Here is an 18,443-nt window from a genome sequence, read left to right as displayed (position 1 = left end):
CCCTCAAGTTCTCTACCCTTAAGCTTTTAATGTCTCGGGCTTTTTTCCGTCATGTATTTGATTAGATTTCCGGCGCATGTAAGAAAAAAAGGTACTCTTAGTTGATGGATGGAACCATTTTCCAGAAAAACACCATTTTGTCAAAGGGCTTACTTTACAAAAGTAAGGAACTTTTGTGTGCTCTATCACTTAGATGCCAAAATGAACAAGATTTTTGTGTTAAAATTGTTACAAATAAGTTTACTACTTTGAAATAACTCGATTAAACTTCATGGATTGGAAAAAAAGTTAATTAAAAAATATCTTTACTATCAAATTTTGATGAGCTCTATTTCTCTCAGAGTAAAATTTTGGAAAACACTTTATAGGCGTAGGTAGAACCTTTTGACAAGAACTTTTTACTTTCGGGTTGTTGTCCCCATTTTCGAAAACACTCTGTACATATCGAATAATACACTATACGACGCTTCATAGGACCAAAAATTGTGCCAAGGACATCACGAACTTTATTAGAAAAAATTACTCATCATTAATTTTTAATAACAATTATAATTTTAATTTGTTATTTTATTATAATATTTATTATTTAATCGTAAATATCACTTGATGGAGGCTAAAATTATTCGAAAAAATAAAGTTTTGGCGTCTTACACCGAGCGAACATAATATCGTTCAATTGAGAAATGCTGGCTTAACGAAGCTCGAAGCTCGCAAACTCGAAAAATCCTCCTAGCCACCCTGGAACTTAATTAAACCCATGCGTCTCAAATCCCTGCTAACCATGGCTTGGTAGTCTGACGTAAAATATGAATCTATGAACGCAGTCGTGCCATGTGCCCAGCAAATACTCTACTTTCTGCCATTGGGCGCTAATAAGAAGAGTGGGAGTCTCGTCCATGTGCCGCTATCATTTGAAATTCCAGTGCCACTTGGGGCTTTCGGGTGTGCACGGCGGGGTTTTCGAAAATGACGGACAACTTGGACTTCGGATACGAAAACTTGGAGTATCATCTGGTGACTCTTTTGGAGAAACTGGAGGGTATTCGCCGCGAAAAGCTCAGTTCCTCGCGAGGGAAAAAAGTGTCCTTTCAAGTCGAGCTTCGAACGTTCGAATTTTGGAAGGCGGTCATTTCGGAGTCGGTGGCCAGTTTTGTGTACACTTTCCTGGTTTGCGGGGCCAATGCCGCCTCCCGGATGGGCACCACCAGCCCTGCCAGTGTTTTTTTGCTCACCGCCCTGACTTCCGGCTTTGCCATGATGTTTTTAACCCAATTCTTCGCAAACATTTCTGGTAAGTTTTAATCACTCCAATGCGCCCAATTAGGGTTCATTACGACGGAGCCGCACTTGTTTGCCTTGCACAAATTAAGGGCACTTAAATTCCTAACTTTGAAACTCATTTATTTACTCAGCACTTTTATCTCAATATAAATAGCATTGAACTTCGGCACATCTGCGTGCATCAAGGTTGCAACATTTACACTCTAAGAGGAGTTCAGTTTAATTGCGCGCTCCTCGGAATTCTCATATTACTCTTATCATATATCAGAATTTTTAATTTGCCAACGGGCCGTTGTAACTGGTTTTAAGGGTGTTTTGAAGCCGAAACAAGGCCACTCCGACGTTGATGCATGTCGCACTACCTTCGCGATTTTTAATTTAAAAATTTTTTTTTTTATTATTATTTTTTTATTATTTTTTTTTTAAATTTTTTTAAAAATAAATTCTGCATTTAATCGCGAAATTTTTATGTTTCGGACAACAAAGGACTGTTCGACTTGGTCGGGTTCAAGATCAAAGCATACTTGGACACAAGATTTTAATTAATGCGAAATCCCGTGAATCCTTTTGTTAATCAGAAGTAATCGTGTTTTTAATTGGCTCCGCATGCACCATTGAAAGTGCCCCTTATGAAGAGGATTTTCTACGGATTCGTCTGTGTATGTTTTAAGGATTTCGGGCATTTTTGCTTGCAGGAGCTCACGTTAATCCTGCGGTTACCATAGCAATGGGAGCCATCAAGAGGATATCGTTTTTGAGGACTTGCATGTTCATGATATCTCAGTGCGGGGGCGGTATAGCCGGAGCAGCTTTCCTTTACGGGTAAGTTCGATCTTAATTAGGGTGGATATCTCGTTGGGAAGTGTGCTTTGACAGATTCTAAAATGAGGTCGAACACTTTCGACTCAGGGTGAAACGCGACCATCTTTCTTCCTCTCTTTGCCTGCGAGCAACTTTTTTTTTTTTTATTACGCAAGTTCAATTTAGAGTGGCGTAAAGGCCCGGAATACGGAACCCGTGGAAATTTGACTGCATTCAGGATATCCCGATTCTGCGTTTCCGTTGAACTGGCATCTACAGTGTGGACCATTTAAGAGAGGCAACAGTCCCGCAACTTTTGCACTCATAACTCGAATTCAAAGGAACAAGGCTCAGAAGATAAAGAATAAAAAGCTGGATTCACACTGTGAAAGTTGTTCTCTAACTCGCCCGGCCAAGGTCTACCGTATGTTTTCTGTGGCAAAGACCGGAAAAAGATTTAAGTTTTTTTTTTTTTGGAAAAAACGAGCACGCCATTGAATTCGGCATTCCTTAAAATGGGCATGTACCAAATTTGATCAAATAATAACAATTATTAACCATTTCTGAGAAGTTTATTTTACAACGGCAAACAGTATTATTTTATCAAGACAACCATAAAAACAAATAAACTAATAAATTGAATGCTGGAGGCTTCTACCAGCCGAGCCTCTAATTCAATACATTTATTGTTTGTTTTTAAAATGTTGTTTTGGGCATTTTTCAATCATTGCAGAGTTATTTCCTTAGAAGCTTTGCGTATGCGGGTCCGGAGGTCTTCAATGTCGTGAGGACGCGCTTTACAATCTTCAGTTTCGATCGTGCTCCACAGAAAAAATCTAAAGACGCAAGATCGGGACATTTAGGAGGCCATTCGATTAATGGACTATTGCGGCCTATACATTTATTTTCGAAATGCTTTGAATATTGTCTCACACAAGCAGAATTATGAGCGGGACTGCCGTTTGACTGAAAATAGAATCGTCTGAGGCGTCCTTCGTTGCTTGTTGAAGAAATTCTAGAAAATTTTGACTGTTTAAATTTCCATCCGAACCATCAATTGTATTCGTTCTGACAAATGAATTGCCTTAATTTGACGTTTATCATTCAGCTTAAACCGTTTGAGTTTATTTCTATGGCTTTCTTGATGAAATAATATCGTTTGCAACTGTAAAATGAACTTCTCCGAAATAATTAATTGAAGCTTGGTGCATACCTGTTTGAAAAAATACCGAATTCACTGGCGTGCCTTAAAAAATACCCCAATTCCTTTCTCCGATTTTTGACATGGAATTCAAGTTGTAGCGGACCTTGGTCGGGTGAGTTAGAAAACTATTTTCACAGCATCAATAGGACTTTCTATTCTCTATCTTTTGAGCTTGGATTCTTTGAACCGGAGCTATAAATGTAAAAGTTACAAGGGTGTTTTCGCCTTAAATGGGTCACATTGCATACGCTAGTCAAGCAATAAACTAAAAAGTATCTCAGCTTGTTTTTTTTTTAAAGAGGAACGGCAATCTAATTTGTGATTCGGCAGTCATCTTATCTATATTAAAATCCCGGGCAAGCTGCACAAAAACCCTCGCACGTGTGCAAAGGAACCACCTGGTCTTTTCCTCGGTCCTCCACTGCAGCCATTTCCTTTGCCTACTTGGGCACAAAAATCCCTTCTGTCTGATTCATCATCTTTGTCTGATTTAAACATACAATTCTATAGAAGTATCTCTTGTGTTTTCAATTTTGGTTAATAGTGTCGCGGTCCGTGCCTCAAATACCGCGGTTTTCCTTCGACAAAACGCAAATGAAAATGCGCTTTTCATATTGTATTTATATACGTAATAAATATTTATTTTATAACCAGCACAACTGTTCGCTCGCTTTTTTACGACCTACGGAACAAGTGCCCGTAATATGATAACATACGCTGACGATTCACGGCATTGTTGCCAAATACACCCCTCCACAAGTATCAATTGTCGGGTATGGAACATTTATACAAAACATAACGATACATGGTATATAAGCGATGTTTGCCTTAAAACTCCCAAATATTTTGCGAGCAAAAGTGAAAATTATTCAATTAGCCATACGGAAAAAAAAACACCGAATGAGTTCATGGGGAGTTGGAAAGATTTTGTATTTTATACGTTGGTTGAGGATGGTTTAGCACTTACTCAGTTAAATATCTTATATCAACAGAAATATTCTCATTTAAGTTTCTTGTCCGCAGAAGAAATCATTTTATCGACAAGTAGTGTATTTACTCCCCTTCTTTATGAAGTCCTTCACATTTTGCTGGTTCTGAACTTATATATCTCAAATTTCGTCTTTAATTCCATTTTAACGACGTTTTGAATTAACACTCGCAATCCCTTTGGAAATAATTTTTTACCTAGTATATACATACATATTTTTTTATATATACATATATAGTATTTTTTTCTCACATATACAGGATGTCCAAAAAATATGGGCCACTACTCGTATCTCGGAAACTGTGACTAGGAAAAAGTTGAAACTTGGGCGTCACGCTTAAATGGAAGCGATCTATTGATTAAAAATAAAAATAGCACTTCCGGTTATAACGGAAATGAATGTCAACTCGCTTATTTTAAACGGTACACCCTATATATTATAACAAATTTCGATTCTGTGGAACATTGTCAATATTTTTCGTTACCTAATTTCTATGGTTTTCGCGATATTTAGATTCTACCAAAAAAAAATTAGAGTTTTAGCCATGAATGCATTTTCGAATCATTCGAAAATGGCCAAGTATTTTGCAATGAAATTGTGCGCTATCGTCCGCATTACTTTACAGTCCTTGAACCAGTGAGTTAAATCAAGTTTTTTCATACAGGGTATTCATGAAAGAGAGTCCAAAATTATCATTCAAGAATTGTAAAAAACAATTTTTTTAAATAGGAGCCCCCTATTTTTTCAACGAATACAGAACATATTTAACTCCAAAAATAAGTACTACATTCAATTCAATTGTCTGATTATTGTCTAAATCTAACCGTTTTCAATTTATTAAAAAAGAAAACACTTTTCAATATTCAGTACCTAACAAATCATTTTAAATAATGTCACTAGATGGCGCAGCAATCGTCAACAATAGGCTCCTTTCTTCTGTAAGATGATTTGACAGATCCGCTCGTTTTAAAATGATCTATTATGCCTTTCAGGAGTTTTCGTGACGGCTTCGGTTTTTCTGGATATCGAATACCAAATGTATGACACGTTCTGGTTAACAGTTCGTTACATTCACCGTAAATAATAAACATATTGAGGTAATCTTCGTTTGAATAACTTACGGGTGCCGCCATACTTAAATTCTGGCGAGCAGCGCCACCTAGTACCTCTAGACGTTACAAAGTACTTAGCCATTTTCAATTTTTTTTTTGAAAAAATCTAAATATCTCGAAACCGTAAAAACTAAGTATAGAACACTGCACACGAAAAATATTCATCATGTTCCACAGAATCGAAATTGGTTACAGTTTATAGGGTGTTCCATTTAAAATTTACAAAGTTGTTGAAATTTATGTACGCAATATACTTATTAGGTTACTGATATTTTACTCTTAAATTCTATCCAATTTAGTGATATTACTTCGCCGATTGACGACAGTAACAAAATTTATAAGCTTCAAAATCGTTTTTCAGGCTCTTGCGAATTAGTATTCGTTGGAAAATTGATGAAAGTACAGTCATCGATGTTAAAACCTAGCAACACCAGTTTGCAGCGGCATACTTTAAATCTGTTTATAAAAATAAGAAAATTATCGCGATTCGGCAACAGCGCATAAGCGGCAAGTGGCACTGAAACGATACGATCCCTTCTAGTTAAGGGAAACAATTAAACAAAGGGCGAAAAAGTGCGACAATAAACAATATATTGAGTACAACGGCGTGAGTGTGATAGCTGAGGTCGTCCCCAAAGACAGAGGGGTGCCTCCTGTGGGTTTTTTAAATTTATTACTTCCCCAGGAATCTCCAGGGAGATGAGCTTTTTAGGGTGGTTACGACTCATTTTTATGGAAATCTCCTATGCACAACAAAGGAGTACTATGTATTCTGAATAGGAGAACTGAGCTTTTCGCCTGAAAACTAGTTCTTATGTTGGCACACAGGCAGGAGTTTACAGTGATTTCTCGTTGGGGTAGCGAGATTCTCACAGATCAGCTGCGCGGCGGATAAACGGATATTGAGAATGATTGGCGAAAGTGCATGTGCCGTGGTAGTAGGCTCTTGTTCTTCGAAATGCAAGAGACCTGATAGGTCCAGCATGACCATTGGCTAATAGTCGGTTAGTTGTCCATGGAGTAATGGCGTTTTTAAGTCTTAACACGGTGAGGGGAGAAAAGCTTCTAGATAATAATTAAGATAAGTGTTGATTTTATTATGGGAAACGTGTTATATTATAGTATGTAATTTCTCACAATAAAAATTATAAATACAATATCCCTTCCCCGGACATTCAAAAGCACATAAAGGGACTTTAAATAAGGTTCATTACCGACATTTAAACTGTTAGCTGACCGATTACACGTTCTCACGGTGATCTTGATAGGCGTACGTACTTAGGGTTGATGTTTAAGTAATCCCTTGACAGTAGCGAAAATAGGGCCAATGCGGCACGTGTTTATTCCCATTGGAGGGGCCGAGATAGTTTTGTTTAAATTTTCATTGCTCTGTGGCTGAACCGGCGGAGGGGACTGGCACCGAAGGTTCCTTTTTCGGAATTGTATCGTACCACCAAGGAAGTTCAGGTTCGATATCTAGGTCACTTTCGCTTAGAGAATGGTCGGCGTCTTTGTTACTTAATTTTATTATTGTTTCGAAAGAAAAATGTTTGGTACACTTTCGGTTGTTACATATCATATTTGGGCCACATTGTTTGTTCACGAAGCACTCGACTTCCTGGCACTCTCCAGAAACGTCCATTGGATCGGACAACAACTTTCCTGGACAGCGACAGGTGAACTTATGGTTCTTAGTTTCGCAATTGCTGGTTTTGTGGCACATCGAGTGCTCGCACGGTTCCCAACACTTCCTAGCCCTGCAAGACATATACCCCGGACAGTCATAGTCCTCAGTGCAAGCAGTTGACCTCGGTTGAAGGAGTGTCATCTTCCCCTTTATGGAAAAACAATCAGCTGTGCTGGTATTTTTATGGACGAGACGCGTGCCCAACGAAGTCAACTGTCCAAACAGGAGATGCAATTGGTCACATTGCCAAGGGTTCTCGGCAATATCTATGAAGTTAGCGTTCAAGTTTTCTAAGTACTGAGGCACCTGTTCCAATCGGTTTCGTCCAATTTTGAGCAGCTCTACAGAGATCAAGTCGATGTAATCAAAATTTCGCAGCTGGTTGTTTTCGAGATTGACCAGTTCCACCGGGTACGAAAACAGTAGGGCAATCCTTTCGATTAAATTATTGCCGAAGTCCAAGTGGGTGATGTTGCTGAAGCTTTTGGAATTGAAAGCAATCCTAGTCAATAGGTTGTAGGACACATTTAAATGGGCCAAGGTTCGGGGGAAAAAACCGACCGGTAGCGTGACTAGGGAATTTTTGCTCAAGTTTAACTGTTTCAATCCGTGGACGCTCGCGAAGGCTTTAGAATCGACGAACACAATCCTGTTCCAGCTGAAATCCATCGACAGCACTGAGACGTTTGTAAACACTTCCTTTCGTAACTCAACGATGGAATTAAAGGCCAAGTTCACCGATTCCATTTGGCTTAGATCTGTGAAGGCCCCAGTGGCTAATACCTTAATGCCGCTGTTTACTCCGAAAATGTATTTCAAGCCTCTGACTCTATGGAAGGCACATGTGGGTATCACGTCGGTCTCACCAATTTTCACCATAGACGGAGTCCCGAGGGCCTGGAAGCGACCGGACGGTTGAGATCTGCATTTTTCGCTGAAAAATTTCGAACATCCGTCGATTGGAAAAGTGTAAAACTTAAACTGATTATCGCGAACGCAGTTGGGAGTGAAGGAGCTCGTTAAAACGAACGCGATGCACCAAATGAAAGTTTGATAACTCAACATGGTGTCGCTCGCGTTGCTAATTGATTATTACTAATTTTCCAGGCAAATTTATCAATTATATTGTAGCAGCATGCGTTTCCGCTTTACAAGATTAAAACAATTCTGTGCGCAATTCTGCTGTGGTGGATCCGTGCAAAGTACGAAAGAATGTCGAAATATTTCGGTCTTCGTCGAAAAATCCTTCGATCTGAAATCCGGGACCATCTGTCAAGCAAAAGATCCGACTATCACCTGCCCCCCGATCGGCTTCAGCTGTTCTTAAAACATTCTTCCTCTTCGTCCCAACCAGAGGCGTGCCTTAGCAGGAAATGGCTATAGTTTTTCCCTCTATACATCATTATAGTTTTGACCACGTCGAGAAACCTCTCTGAAAGGCCCGTTTATGTGTGATACTTAATTTTATTACACAAAAGAAGGCCGGTAGAAAAGAGCCTTCCTCTACCTGAGCGCAATTTACCTGTGTAGTTATAACAGGGCTTCAACATCTGTCGGATTTTTTGGTCCCATCCTTCGCATGCTGGGGAGGGATTCCGAAATGCTCCGCTAAAATCGTCGTGTTTTTAACGCCTCAGTGTACGTTTAAGAACCGACAAGAAAATGCGTTTCTGGGGCCGATGGGGCGCGCAAAACAAACGCAGATCCCCTCGCCCCAAAAAATGTGCAGAGTGCCATTCTCAAATCATTAAATTGCACTTGTTCGCATATGATACGGACATTGAAACTTTTTAACCCCAACCGCTTTTTAATTCAGTTCTTACCACCGCACTTGCCGCGATCAACTTGATTAGGGCGGGATTTCGTCCCGTCATTGATTACGGGGAGGGTGAAATGCGAGCGATGATGATGATGATGATGATGATGATGGCGGTGACCGCGGGAACGGTCGACAAGTCGATAACTTACAGGGTGATCTAAAATCATGATGGAAAGTAACCATCGTCTGGGAGATTGTCAAGGTTGCGCGGAGGGCCGCTCGGCAAAACGTCCGTTTGAGAATTCCGGAGGCGCGACTGGTGTCGATATTATCCGAGAAAAAAAAACGAACATTTTTAAAACAGTTTTTATAATTTTTGAATTTAAAACGTTGTTTAAGAAGATAAATTTAAAGTGAGAACAATTTCTTACCTGCCAAACGACGTTAGCACAGCTCGTATCTGCCGTGTCGACTTTTAGGCCTCGACCAACTTAATTTTCTCCAAATGGTCGCGTTTTTTTAACCGAGTTTGGGTTCCACCGGACTTCCTGAAGTCGGCTAATGACCAGTTACACGCATCAGAACAGTGAACGATCAATAACTATTAAAAAATCATGCTTCTCTTACGCATACTGACGCCCACATGAGCATTTCTTTTTATAATTCATTGTTCGATCCAGCATAAAAAATATTGCTTCAACGTGCACCATTAATGAAAATAAAATGTTAGAGCGAATTAATTCGAAGATTTCGCCGATAAATCTACCAAAAAGGGAAAAAGAGATTTATGTGAGGACTGGTGAGCAGCAAAGAGACAAATTTACAGTGTTTTGGTTCGGTTTTTTTTTCACGGATGTGTCATTGTTCCTCCCAAGTGCGATACGCCACTGGCTTCGGGAGATTTAACGAAATTTAAATATAATTAAAAAAAGAAAAAAAAACGGTGTTTTGTATTAAAAAAGCTGACATCCTTATTTATTACATATATATTTTTTAAAAATGTCGAGAGAAAAAACGTTGTTTTGCAAAGTTTACGTTTTCCGGACGTCTCCGGAGCAATTCGCAATTTTTTGTTTGAAAAGTTTGCGTTCGTCTTCTGACGTCGACTGATTTTTTCTTGTTTTGTGGGTTGAGGGAATATGTATATTCGAAAAAAACGTCATATTTTAGCTACAAAAATCAAAAAACGCACTTGCGTAGCTTTTTCAAAACAAAAAGTATTTTACGAAAAAGTCCGAGTAAATCACGGTATCAAACGCCTTTTGAATTAAACATGTATCGGATTTCATTAAGAACAATTGGTCATATTCTAATAATTTAAGAAGCTCATTCCTTCGCTGGATGTGGCACCACTCGATTTTTTTGTAGAATTCTTAAGTGAAATATTCAAAAGTCAATATCACAATCAAGAGGTAACTACGGGTGAGAATAACTAAAACATATGCAAATGTCAATCTACAATAACTGAGAATAACAGCAACGAATATACGAAAAAGGCATAGCGAGGTCCTTGGAATTGCGGATTGGGGGAAGCGATGAGAACTTCACTAGTTTTCTCTTCTTCCAGCTGCGCTCACAATCTTGTTGAACATGGTGGCGAATGAAACTGAGTCATTCGGGTTTCACTCTATGATTCACTTTATCCGATAATACAAATGTATGATAATAATAATTACAATAATAATATAATTTGCGTCACAAAATTATTAAAAGGCAATATTTTTTCACGTCATTTAGTACACGTCCTTTTCCGAATGTGCTTTATCAAGTGATAAGAACCAGAATATTATTGATATGATTTTTTCATTTTCATCTCTAAAAAGTTGCGCAATATGTTTAGGTTTTAGGACACTTCGTCTTGAACTAAGTTTTTCCCGCTCTCATATATCGCTTTAAAGAGGGCCGCACTGCATGCTGTAATTGCACAGTTCTTTCAATGTTTATATACTTCAAAGGTATTTTCCCTTAAAACTTGCAAGAATTTTTTTTAAAAATTTGCAACGCTTTTTCCTTAATTTTATAAAGGGTGATTGCGAAAAATTGCCATATCAAAGTCTCGGTTAAGTTTGTCCATTGTCAGTTGTCTGCTTGATGTTTTTTTTTTTTAATAAAATTGTAAATATAAATAAGTAAAATTAATTCCCTACGTTTGCCATTTCCGGTTGAAATATGTATCAGTAAAATATTTTCTATTCAAATTATCAAATATTTTGAATATTCTACCTATAGGGTTTAATTAATTAGTTTTAATCAATACCTAAACTGTCTCTTCGGCACCGATGAAATTTTTCGGTGAAATAGTTTTTATTATATAATTAAAATTAAGCTTTCGAATTTGTACTTTAATACTCTTGAATGCGAAAAAGTAGCGGCATTATTAAGAATTTTTTATACGAATTATCGATATTGTCTTGGCTTTTCCATTATGCCCCGTAATTGATGATACCATCTTTCAAATGGAAATATTGTCCTGCTGAAAAGCCCCGGGTTTCCTTTTCAACTTGTGTTGAAACACACACCTACAAGGGCGATATCTAATGGCTGCGGAAAATTTGAATCACGTGTTCCGGTTCGCTTCATAAATTACGGAGGGCGTTTGACACCTTGTAATTTTGTGTTTAAAGGACGCTTTATCGTCTCAAAAGGCACTACTTATCAAAGCCAAAACACCATGCTATGACGTACGCAGTAACGATAAAATAAAGTAAAGAAAAAATTCTACCCGTTTCGCGCGTAACATTAATGTGCATCACCACAACAGTATATGACAAAACAGATCTGTAAAAGTAAATTGTATTTTGTTTTCATTTTAATATCAGTTAACTATTTAGGCGATCGATTAACCGCCCTTAGGAAAAATAATAAGATTTCAATGACTTCGTGTTTCAAAAACGATTCTACGAAGAAACAGAATATTCACGTTTTATCGGTGCGCCATCGATTTTCATGAAACGAAATTATACTTTTTAACTATTCGTTAAGTCGTGTAGAAAAAATCTCGGCTCTATTCGCAATTTTCCCTACGTTACGTCGAATTCTTTTTCGACTAATACGCGACACACGCTAAAACTCCTCTTATTTATTCAACGTTCAATATGTAGGTAAAACCATTAGAAATCACCCCTTGTGTAGTCGTTTGACTTTTTGTACCACTCTAATATAGACAGAATGCAACTCTATACGTCTTGTTTCTCTCTAGAAGGTTTCAGCTAAACGAAAGTCAATCCAAATCCCATTTGCTTCCTTCATTGTAATACCACTTTAGTCACATTTCAGCATCTGGAAGCCATAAGAGACGAAGGCGTTATTTAGTGTCCACATGTGTTAGTTATAATCACACTTGTTTCAAACGTGGTATTTTTTTTTCTTTCAGGGTGACAGTGCCTGGTTACCACAGCTCGCAAGAAAACTTATCTTCGGCCATTGGCCACCCATCGAATATCTTCACATCATGGGAGCGCTTTGGAATCGAATTTACACTGACGTTCTTGGTGGTCTTTTCGTACTTCATGTCAATGGACAGTTATCGGAAATACGTAGGGACCAGCGCGATTACCATTGGCGCCACGTACTGCGCCTGCTCGTTCGTTTTTGTAAGATTTTTTTTAATGCTCTTTTTTTTTCCTTTAATAACAATTTTCATTGCAGATGCCACATTTGAATCCGGCAAGGGCTCTCGGGCCGGCATTCGTTCTCAACAAATGGGAAGCGCATTGGGTGGAATGGCTTGGACCGTTGTTGGGCGGTTTGACTTCCGGGTTGGTGTACGAGTACGTCTTCAATCCCAGTAGGGCGAAGAAATTGAAAATTAATCAGGAAGATGAGACGTCTAGTCTGCCCTCGGAAGACGATTTAAATTACGACGATCTGGATAAGCCTCAGGTTCCCAAGTTCCACGGTTCCACATATAACACGTATAGATCGGCCAATGGAGTTGACACGAGGACTAATTATTGCGCGAGTGTCTTCTCCGCCCCTCCGGCGAGATTGGAGAGAGTCGAGTCAATTTATGGAGGCACTAAATCCCTCTGCCGAAGTCCTCCTCTTACACGAGCCAATCTCAATAGGTCCCAATCCGTTTATACGAAATCCAACACTGCCATTAACAGAGAACTTCTGCCCAAACCCGGACCGTTGGTTCCGGCACAGTCCTTGTATCCCATGCGTTTGAACCAGCAGAGCCACATTCAGAATCAAAACATGCAGAATCAGCTGCAACAACGAACCGATCAAGTGTATGGCATTAGAGGAGTTACTCCTGGAACGACTTCGAATAGCACCTATAATAGCGCTAGTGAACGGCCCTCTAGGGAAAGCAATTACTCGACAAACGAACGACAAAGGAGGGAGAATTACGTTCCTGGGGGGGAACCTTTGTACGGGGCCAGGAATAATTTACCCTCAAGCTCAGACAGTTCTGAAAACAATCCTCCCCCTCAACGAAATCGGAGACCCGAGTCGGTTTACGCCATGCTGGGCTCGCAGAATAGGAACGTGCAACAGCAGCAGCACAAACAGCCAACTAATGGACAGTACCCAGAAAGCAGGACGGTAGTAGGAAGTTCCACTCAAAATAGACCGCCGCCTCCTCAAAATGGACAAGGCACTGGTACGAACTCTAATAATTATCACCATCAACATTCGCCAAACCCACAGTATTAACTAACTGGGAAATTTGCCCGTGGCGGTGCAATTGCAGTGTAGATAAACAGAACATATTTCCTCTGTAATTTTGTTATGATTAACTGCACGAGCAAGTGAAATTCAAGGAACTTTATGATGTTCTTATCGATAGGTTTTTTTACACGACGTAGCAGAAGCGGGTATCGAAATGAACTTTAACTCATTACGTGTCGAAACGTGAACGAAGTACTGATCATGACTTTTGGTCGCATTGTTTAAATCATAAAGAACTGAGGCCATTAAAAGACTACCCAATTGACCTGTGGTAGGAACCAAGACTGTTGTATATACATGTTTCTTTTTGTAGTAGGTATTGTTTTAACGATGTAGTAATATGTACAAATTGTTGTTGCTTGTAGTTCTAAGGTTATACCTGTAAAACAAGAATTCTAAGATGGGGGGGGGGGGGGGGGATTACTCCCTTTTTACTAAGGGATCTTTTAATAACAATTTAGATTTTATCGACTCTGAAAATTTAACAGAGCTTCGCAAGAAATTCTTGCCCGGTATCCCTAATTGGCTCATCCATAAGGAATGCATATACTACACAGAATTTTGCCGGTATGCGGGATGTTAGCCGGGCCTATTCTAAATATTTTTTTGTGCATTTAGCGAAAAATCCCTCTCGAAAACTCAGTTTTACAGGGTGGTGGTCAACTCCATTTACTGGCACAATTTTCTGCAATGTACCAATCTCATGGCCCGGCAAATTGGTAGTCACCAATTTCTGAAAAGTGTCACCTAACACCCGAAACTTCAATCGACTCTCCACAGATCTCCTCCACAGTTGAGATTTTGTATTTTGTTTGTTTTACGATTTAAAAAAATCTAAAAATATGCATTAATTAAATTGTTTAGGATTAAACTCGTTATTTTATTTATATTTCAAGAAATTCGTGCTTATTGTGCTCATCCAGAAAATTAACTCTAAAAAGTAGCAAAAACTAAATAGGTGCCTGAATTCGTTTTGTTGTGGTTAACAATTACTGGCGATCTGGATCCTAAATTGACCCTAATTGTCTCATTTATGTGTCCCGAATTAAAGAAAAACACCTTAAGACAGGTCAAAACAATAAAAAAAAAAATAGGTAACAACATTAACAGAATCTTGAACGCTAAAGCAGATATGAAATCGCCGTTCGTATGGACTTTCAGAGCGCGCCGTTGCGATAATTAATTCATGTGCTCTTCGGCCTCATTTGGCCTCATTTTCAACGTTTGAAAACGAGCAAGATAGAGCAAACTCCACTGTGCGATGTGGAATTTTACGGGAAAAATGTCTAAATTTTGAGGCGTCGTTTTTCGCCGAACTTCTGAACTAATTTGACCGAGATGTCCCCCATATGTGGGACGGTCTCAAACTTGCGAAAGGCATTTTGAGGCACTTTGAAAACGAGGAAGAAATATGAAAACTATCCAGAAGGTATTTCAGGATGCTGAAACCCGATTGAAATTTTTTTTTAAATTCGTTTTTCAAGTGATCTCGGTGGCGCATAGAAGCAGACGCCTATTCTCTTTACAATATTCCGGGCTGTGTCGGCAATTTGGTGTTTTTTCAGATATCAGGAAAGAGTTGCTACGAAATAACTAAGTACCTCGGTTGGAAATTTTCTGGAAAAACGTTAAAACGTCGACCAAACAGTACATCAAGAAGTGCATTATGATCTTGTCAATATGGCGGATCTGTAATTTCCATTCCCTTCGAGTGGTAACGACTCGCGGACGTTTTGTCATTTAACGTTTCGAAAATAAGTGGCGCCCCTCAACCGCAAAATTTTTCAATTTCATTATAATTCACATTTGATTTCAACGGACCAAAGCGAAACGCTTAATGTGGCAACAGAGTCTGACAGAATTTGAACATTTTCCTATTTATCAATACCACCTACTGTTTACCTTAAAACTCACCTGACATTTGATCCAGAGCTACCCGCATTGGTGTTCTTAAAGCGGTCCAACTCCTGCGACACCGGAGTAACGTGAGAAAGCGACCATTTGAACGTGTAGGAGAACTTCCGATCGTGACATCGATCATTAAATATAATGCGAATTAGCTCATTTTAATCCAGGGTTAATAATTTTTTATAGATCCAGAGATTCCGGGCTAGATGATATTCACGATATAATCCCCATCTAATGCCAAATGCTCAAATCGCAGCCACGTTACCTATCGATTTTAATGCCGTTGTAAGGTCTATTTCGTAATTCCAGTAATTCCACTTAGGTGGCAGCACACTCCTGGCACCCTGTAATATTGCTACTACGTAATCATATATAAATGATATTGTCCTGTCCCGGATCTTACTGGACGTGACACAACAAATAATGATAAAGACATCAACGAAACACATTATTGTGTTTTTGATGTAAGTAACTTTGCTTGTAAACCCTCAATTGTAAAAATAATGATAAGTAGAAACTGATGTATTAGAGTGAATGCAATTTTTCGTGCTTCCGCTTAATGAAATAAAACCGTTTTGTTTTGTTAAACCAAATATTTGTAATCTACCAGAAAAGCGAGGAAAAGCAGAATTCTCCTGACGACCTATATCTCGAAGTCGGTATTAGTACCGATTACGTGTGGAGATATTAGGAAAGCTGTTCTAAATATCTGCAGCCATCATTTTCGCATTATACCCATACACTTATTTTGTGGTAGGACCAGGGGTTGTTCGTGCTCTCGAGGGACGCACCTATAGAAAACAAGTTTTTCGTAGAATTTTCCAACTTCCTTGGGCCCTTTAAGAAACAGGTTCACAAGCAGAAAGAGATATTGAATATTAACATGGCTGCCTCTGGGCACGGAAAGTGGACTCGGCTCCGCCATGCCGGTTCCGACTTGTCAGCGGAAAAAATGAATTTTGTTCATCACGCCAAGACGAAGGACTTAATAACAATTATTTATATAGTAGCACGACGCCGAGGCGAAGTGTTTCCAAGTGGCAACTCTCTGTTTACCAAGTGCACGCTCTCATTTTCGGTTGGATTTTTAGCTTTGTTTGGCAGTCTTAACTTTACTAAACCATTTTCCTTTAGTTTCCATTCAGGCGATTGTTTTCACTCGATGCGGGATTTAATTTATTTTCACGGCGAAGGGCTTATAGGCATCTCTAGATATCTTTTATTCCCTTATTTAAATGTTTACGGAAACTTTAACACCACGGAAGGTCGTTTAAGACGAAATCAAGTTAATTCCCCTTCCAGCTAATAATAAACAGTGTTTAGTGCGAATCTCCCTGATGATTTATTACCTCGTTATTGATTATTATGGCAAGCGACCACGACGAAATGTCTTGGTTACCCCGAAACACCGTTCATTATTAGTGTTTGCTCAAAGACAGTGTTTGGATTTAACATGATTCACATTTTTCGAGCCTCAACTCTTCCTAAAATCCTCCTCAAAGGGATTCCACCTCGACGGTTTTTGCGTCGCGCAGTGCCTCACATATTGTTTTCGTCCCGACTTTGATTCTTTGATTTATCAAATTTGAAAAAGTTAAGGAATCGCGCCCTCGAAACACTTAACCTAATTGATTCTCGTGATTTTTTTTTCCTTTGACCAAATCCTGCGTTCCTTGGTAATTTAATGGAAAGGTGTACCGACTCCCTATCGTCGCACGCAGGTGCAGGCCGGACTTTGTAACCCGCGAACATTCACGACGCCGATCTCTTTAAATATCTGCCCAGTTTGCGGTGATATACATGCAAAACTTTTATTGTATTCCAGCTTATTGTTGGAAGTTAGCAGGGGAAAGATTTATAATACCGAGTGTCCCCATACCGTTTCGCCCGGAACGGTCGCGACAATTTCGTTCTACGCCTCCGCAACGCACATCGCCCCAATTAAACTCTTGCAAATCGTTGAAAGGACCGAAAATGAAATGAATCGAATCAACTCGGTTTGATGTTTTGCATTTCCGGTTTTAGAAAATCGGAAAACTAGTTACGTATATATTCGTCGAAACCAAACTTTCCATCTTAGTATTCGGAATAGAGATTAAAAAGAAACATTTTAGTGCGCCTTGGCTGCACTTGGAAGTTCAAAATTAAAAGGTGCAAACTTTCAAGTGCCTCCTTGAAGTTGTGCTGTTTGTCTCTCAAATAAACAAGCTATCTAAACTTTCGCCCAACTAGAATTTCCCCTTTATTATTAATTATTAAGGTGTCTTCTGTTTTCTTCACGTTTATATACGTTGCCTTTAAAGCAAATTCCAGTGAGGGAAAGAGAGAGAGAGAGAGAGAGAGAGAGAGAGAGGGAAAGAGAGAGAGAGAGAGGGAAAGAGAGAGAGAGAGAGAGAGAGAGAGAGAGAGAGAGAGAGAGAGAGAGAGAGAGAGAGAGAGAGAGAGAGTCGCGTCCTGTCTATACGTCCAACCTCCTTACCTCCGACTTAAAAACGGCGGAGATGAAATATGTGAAGATTTAAGATATAAACATGAACAAAAGCGGGCACTTGTTTGCGAAATTAAAAATCCCGGCGGTAATTAATTAGAAGCTTCAAAACACAAGGTGTTTAATTAGATCACATTAACAGTCAGTAATTGCTGCAGAATGAAAATGTTTTCGTATGGCATAAAAGGTTTTTTGCTCAACTATGAAATGGCGTAAAATGGCGAAAGTCGGTGTAAAGTGTCATCCCCGGGGAAAATGGATATTAATTATGAAAGATAACGGCCAAAGCGGGAAAAAATGAACACGTTTCCGAAACTGAAAAAAAGATTGTGGAAATGAAAATCGTATATCATCTTTTGATAATACTAACGATGCGATGACTGCCTTTGTTTTCCCGGCTTAAAAAAAATAAGCGCCGCCCACACGGATCAACATCCGCGACTTTTCTTCTGCGTTAAAAAAAAAAAAAAAAACAAAAAAAAACAAAAAAAAAACAAAAAAAAAACAAAAAAACCAACAAATATTGATGAAAATCCT

General features: G+C 39.0%; 2 protein-coding genes across 3 annotated transcripts; one reads left to right on the top strand and one right to left on the bottom strand.

The window, feature by feature from the left end:
- The first annotated feature begins 926 nt into the window (after positions 1-926).
- On the top strand, positions 927-14,375 carry bib (big brain). Of its 2 annotated transcripts, XR_010733426.1 has the most exons (5): positions 927-1,291; positions 1,977-2,103; positions 12,207-12,426; positions 12,482-13,822; positions 14,162-14,375. XR_010733426.1 is itself a non-coding variant. In XM_066296767.1 (4 exons), exons 1-4 carry the CDS (start codon positions 967-969, stop codon positions 13,493-13,495), a joined length of 1,686 nt encoding a protein of 561 aa, XP_066152864.1. In that variant the 5' UTR covers positions 927-966; the 3' UTR covers positions 13,496-14,375. The 2 variants fall into 2 exon arrangements, 1 of the variants encoding a protein (XP_066152864.1); XM_066296767.1 differs by having other exon boundaries at positions 12,482-14,375.
- LOC136347093 (carboxypeptidase N subunit 2-like) lies at positions 6,464-8,177 on the bottom strand. Its single transcript, XM_066296775.1, has one exon. It carries the CDS (start codon positions 8,137-8,139, stop codon positions 6,769-6,771), a length of 1,371 nt encoding a protein of 456 aa, XP_066152872.1. The 5' UTR covers positions 8,140-8,177; the 3' UTR covers positions 6,464-6,768.
- Positions 14,376-18,443: the final 4,068 nt, after the last annotated feature.

Source organism: Euwallacea fornicatus, chromosome 26 (assembly GCF_040115645.1).
Source record: "Euwallacea fornicatus isolate EFF26 chromosome 26, ASM4011564v1, whole genome shotgun sequence".
Taxonomy (NCBI): Eukaryota; Metazoa; Arthropoda; class Insecta; order Coleoptera; family Curculionidae; genus Euwallacea; species Euwallacea fornicatus.
The sequence above is the reverse complement of the archived record's forward strand: the minus strand, read 5'-3'. Positions and strand labels throughout refer to the sequence as shown.

What these genes read in the sequence shown, in the direction of transcription:
- bib (XM_066296767.1), top strand. Translation starts at nt 967, where the DNA reads ATGACGGACAACTTGGACTTCGGATACGAAAACTTGGAGTATCATCTG. An exon ending in GGAGCAGCTTTCCTTTACGG is followed by an intron (nt 2,104 to 12,206) that starts GTAAGTTCGATC and finishes TTTTTCTTTCAG; the next exon opens with GGTGACAGTGCCTGGTTACC. An exon ending in GCGCCTGCTCGTTCGTTTTT is followed by an intron (nt 12,427 to 12,481) that starts GTAAGATTTTTT and finishes TTTTCATTGCAG; the next exon opens with ATGCCACATTTGAATCCGGC.
- LOC136347093 (XM_066296775.1), bottom strand. Translation starts at nt 8,139, where the DNA reads ATGTTGAGTTATCAAACTTTCATTTGGTGCATCGCGTTCGTTTTAACG.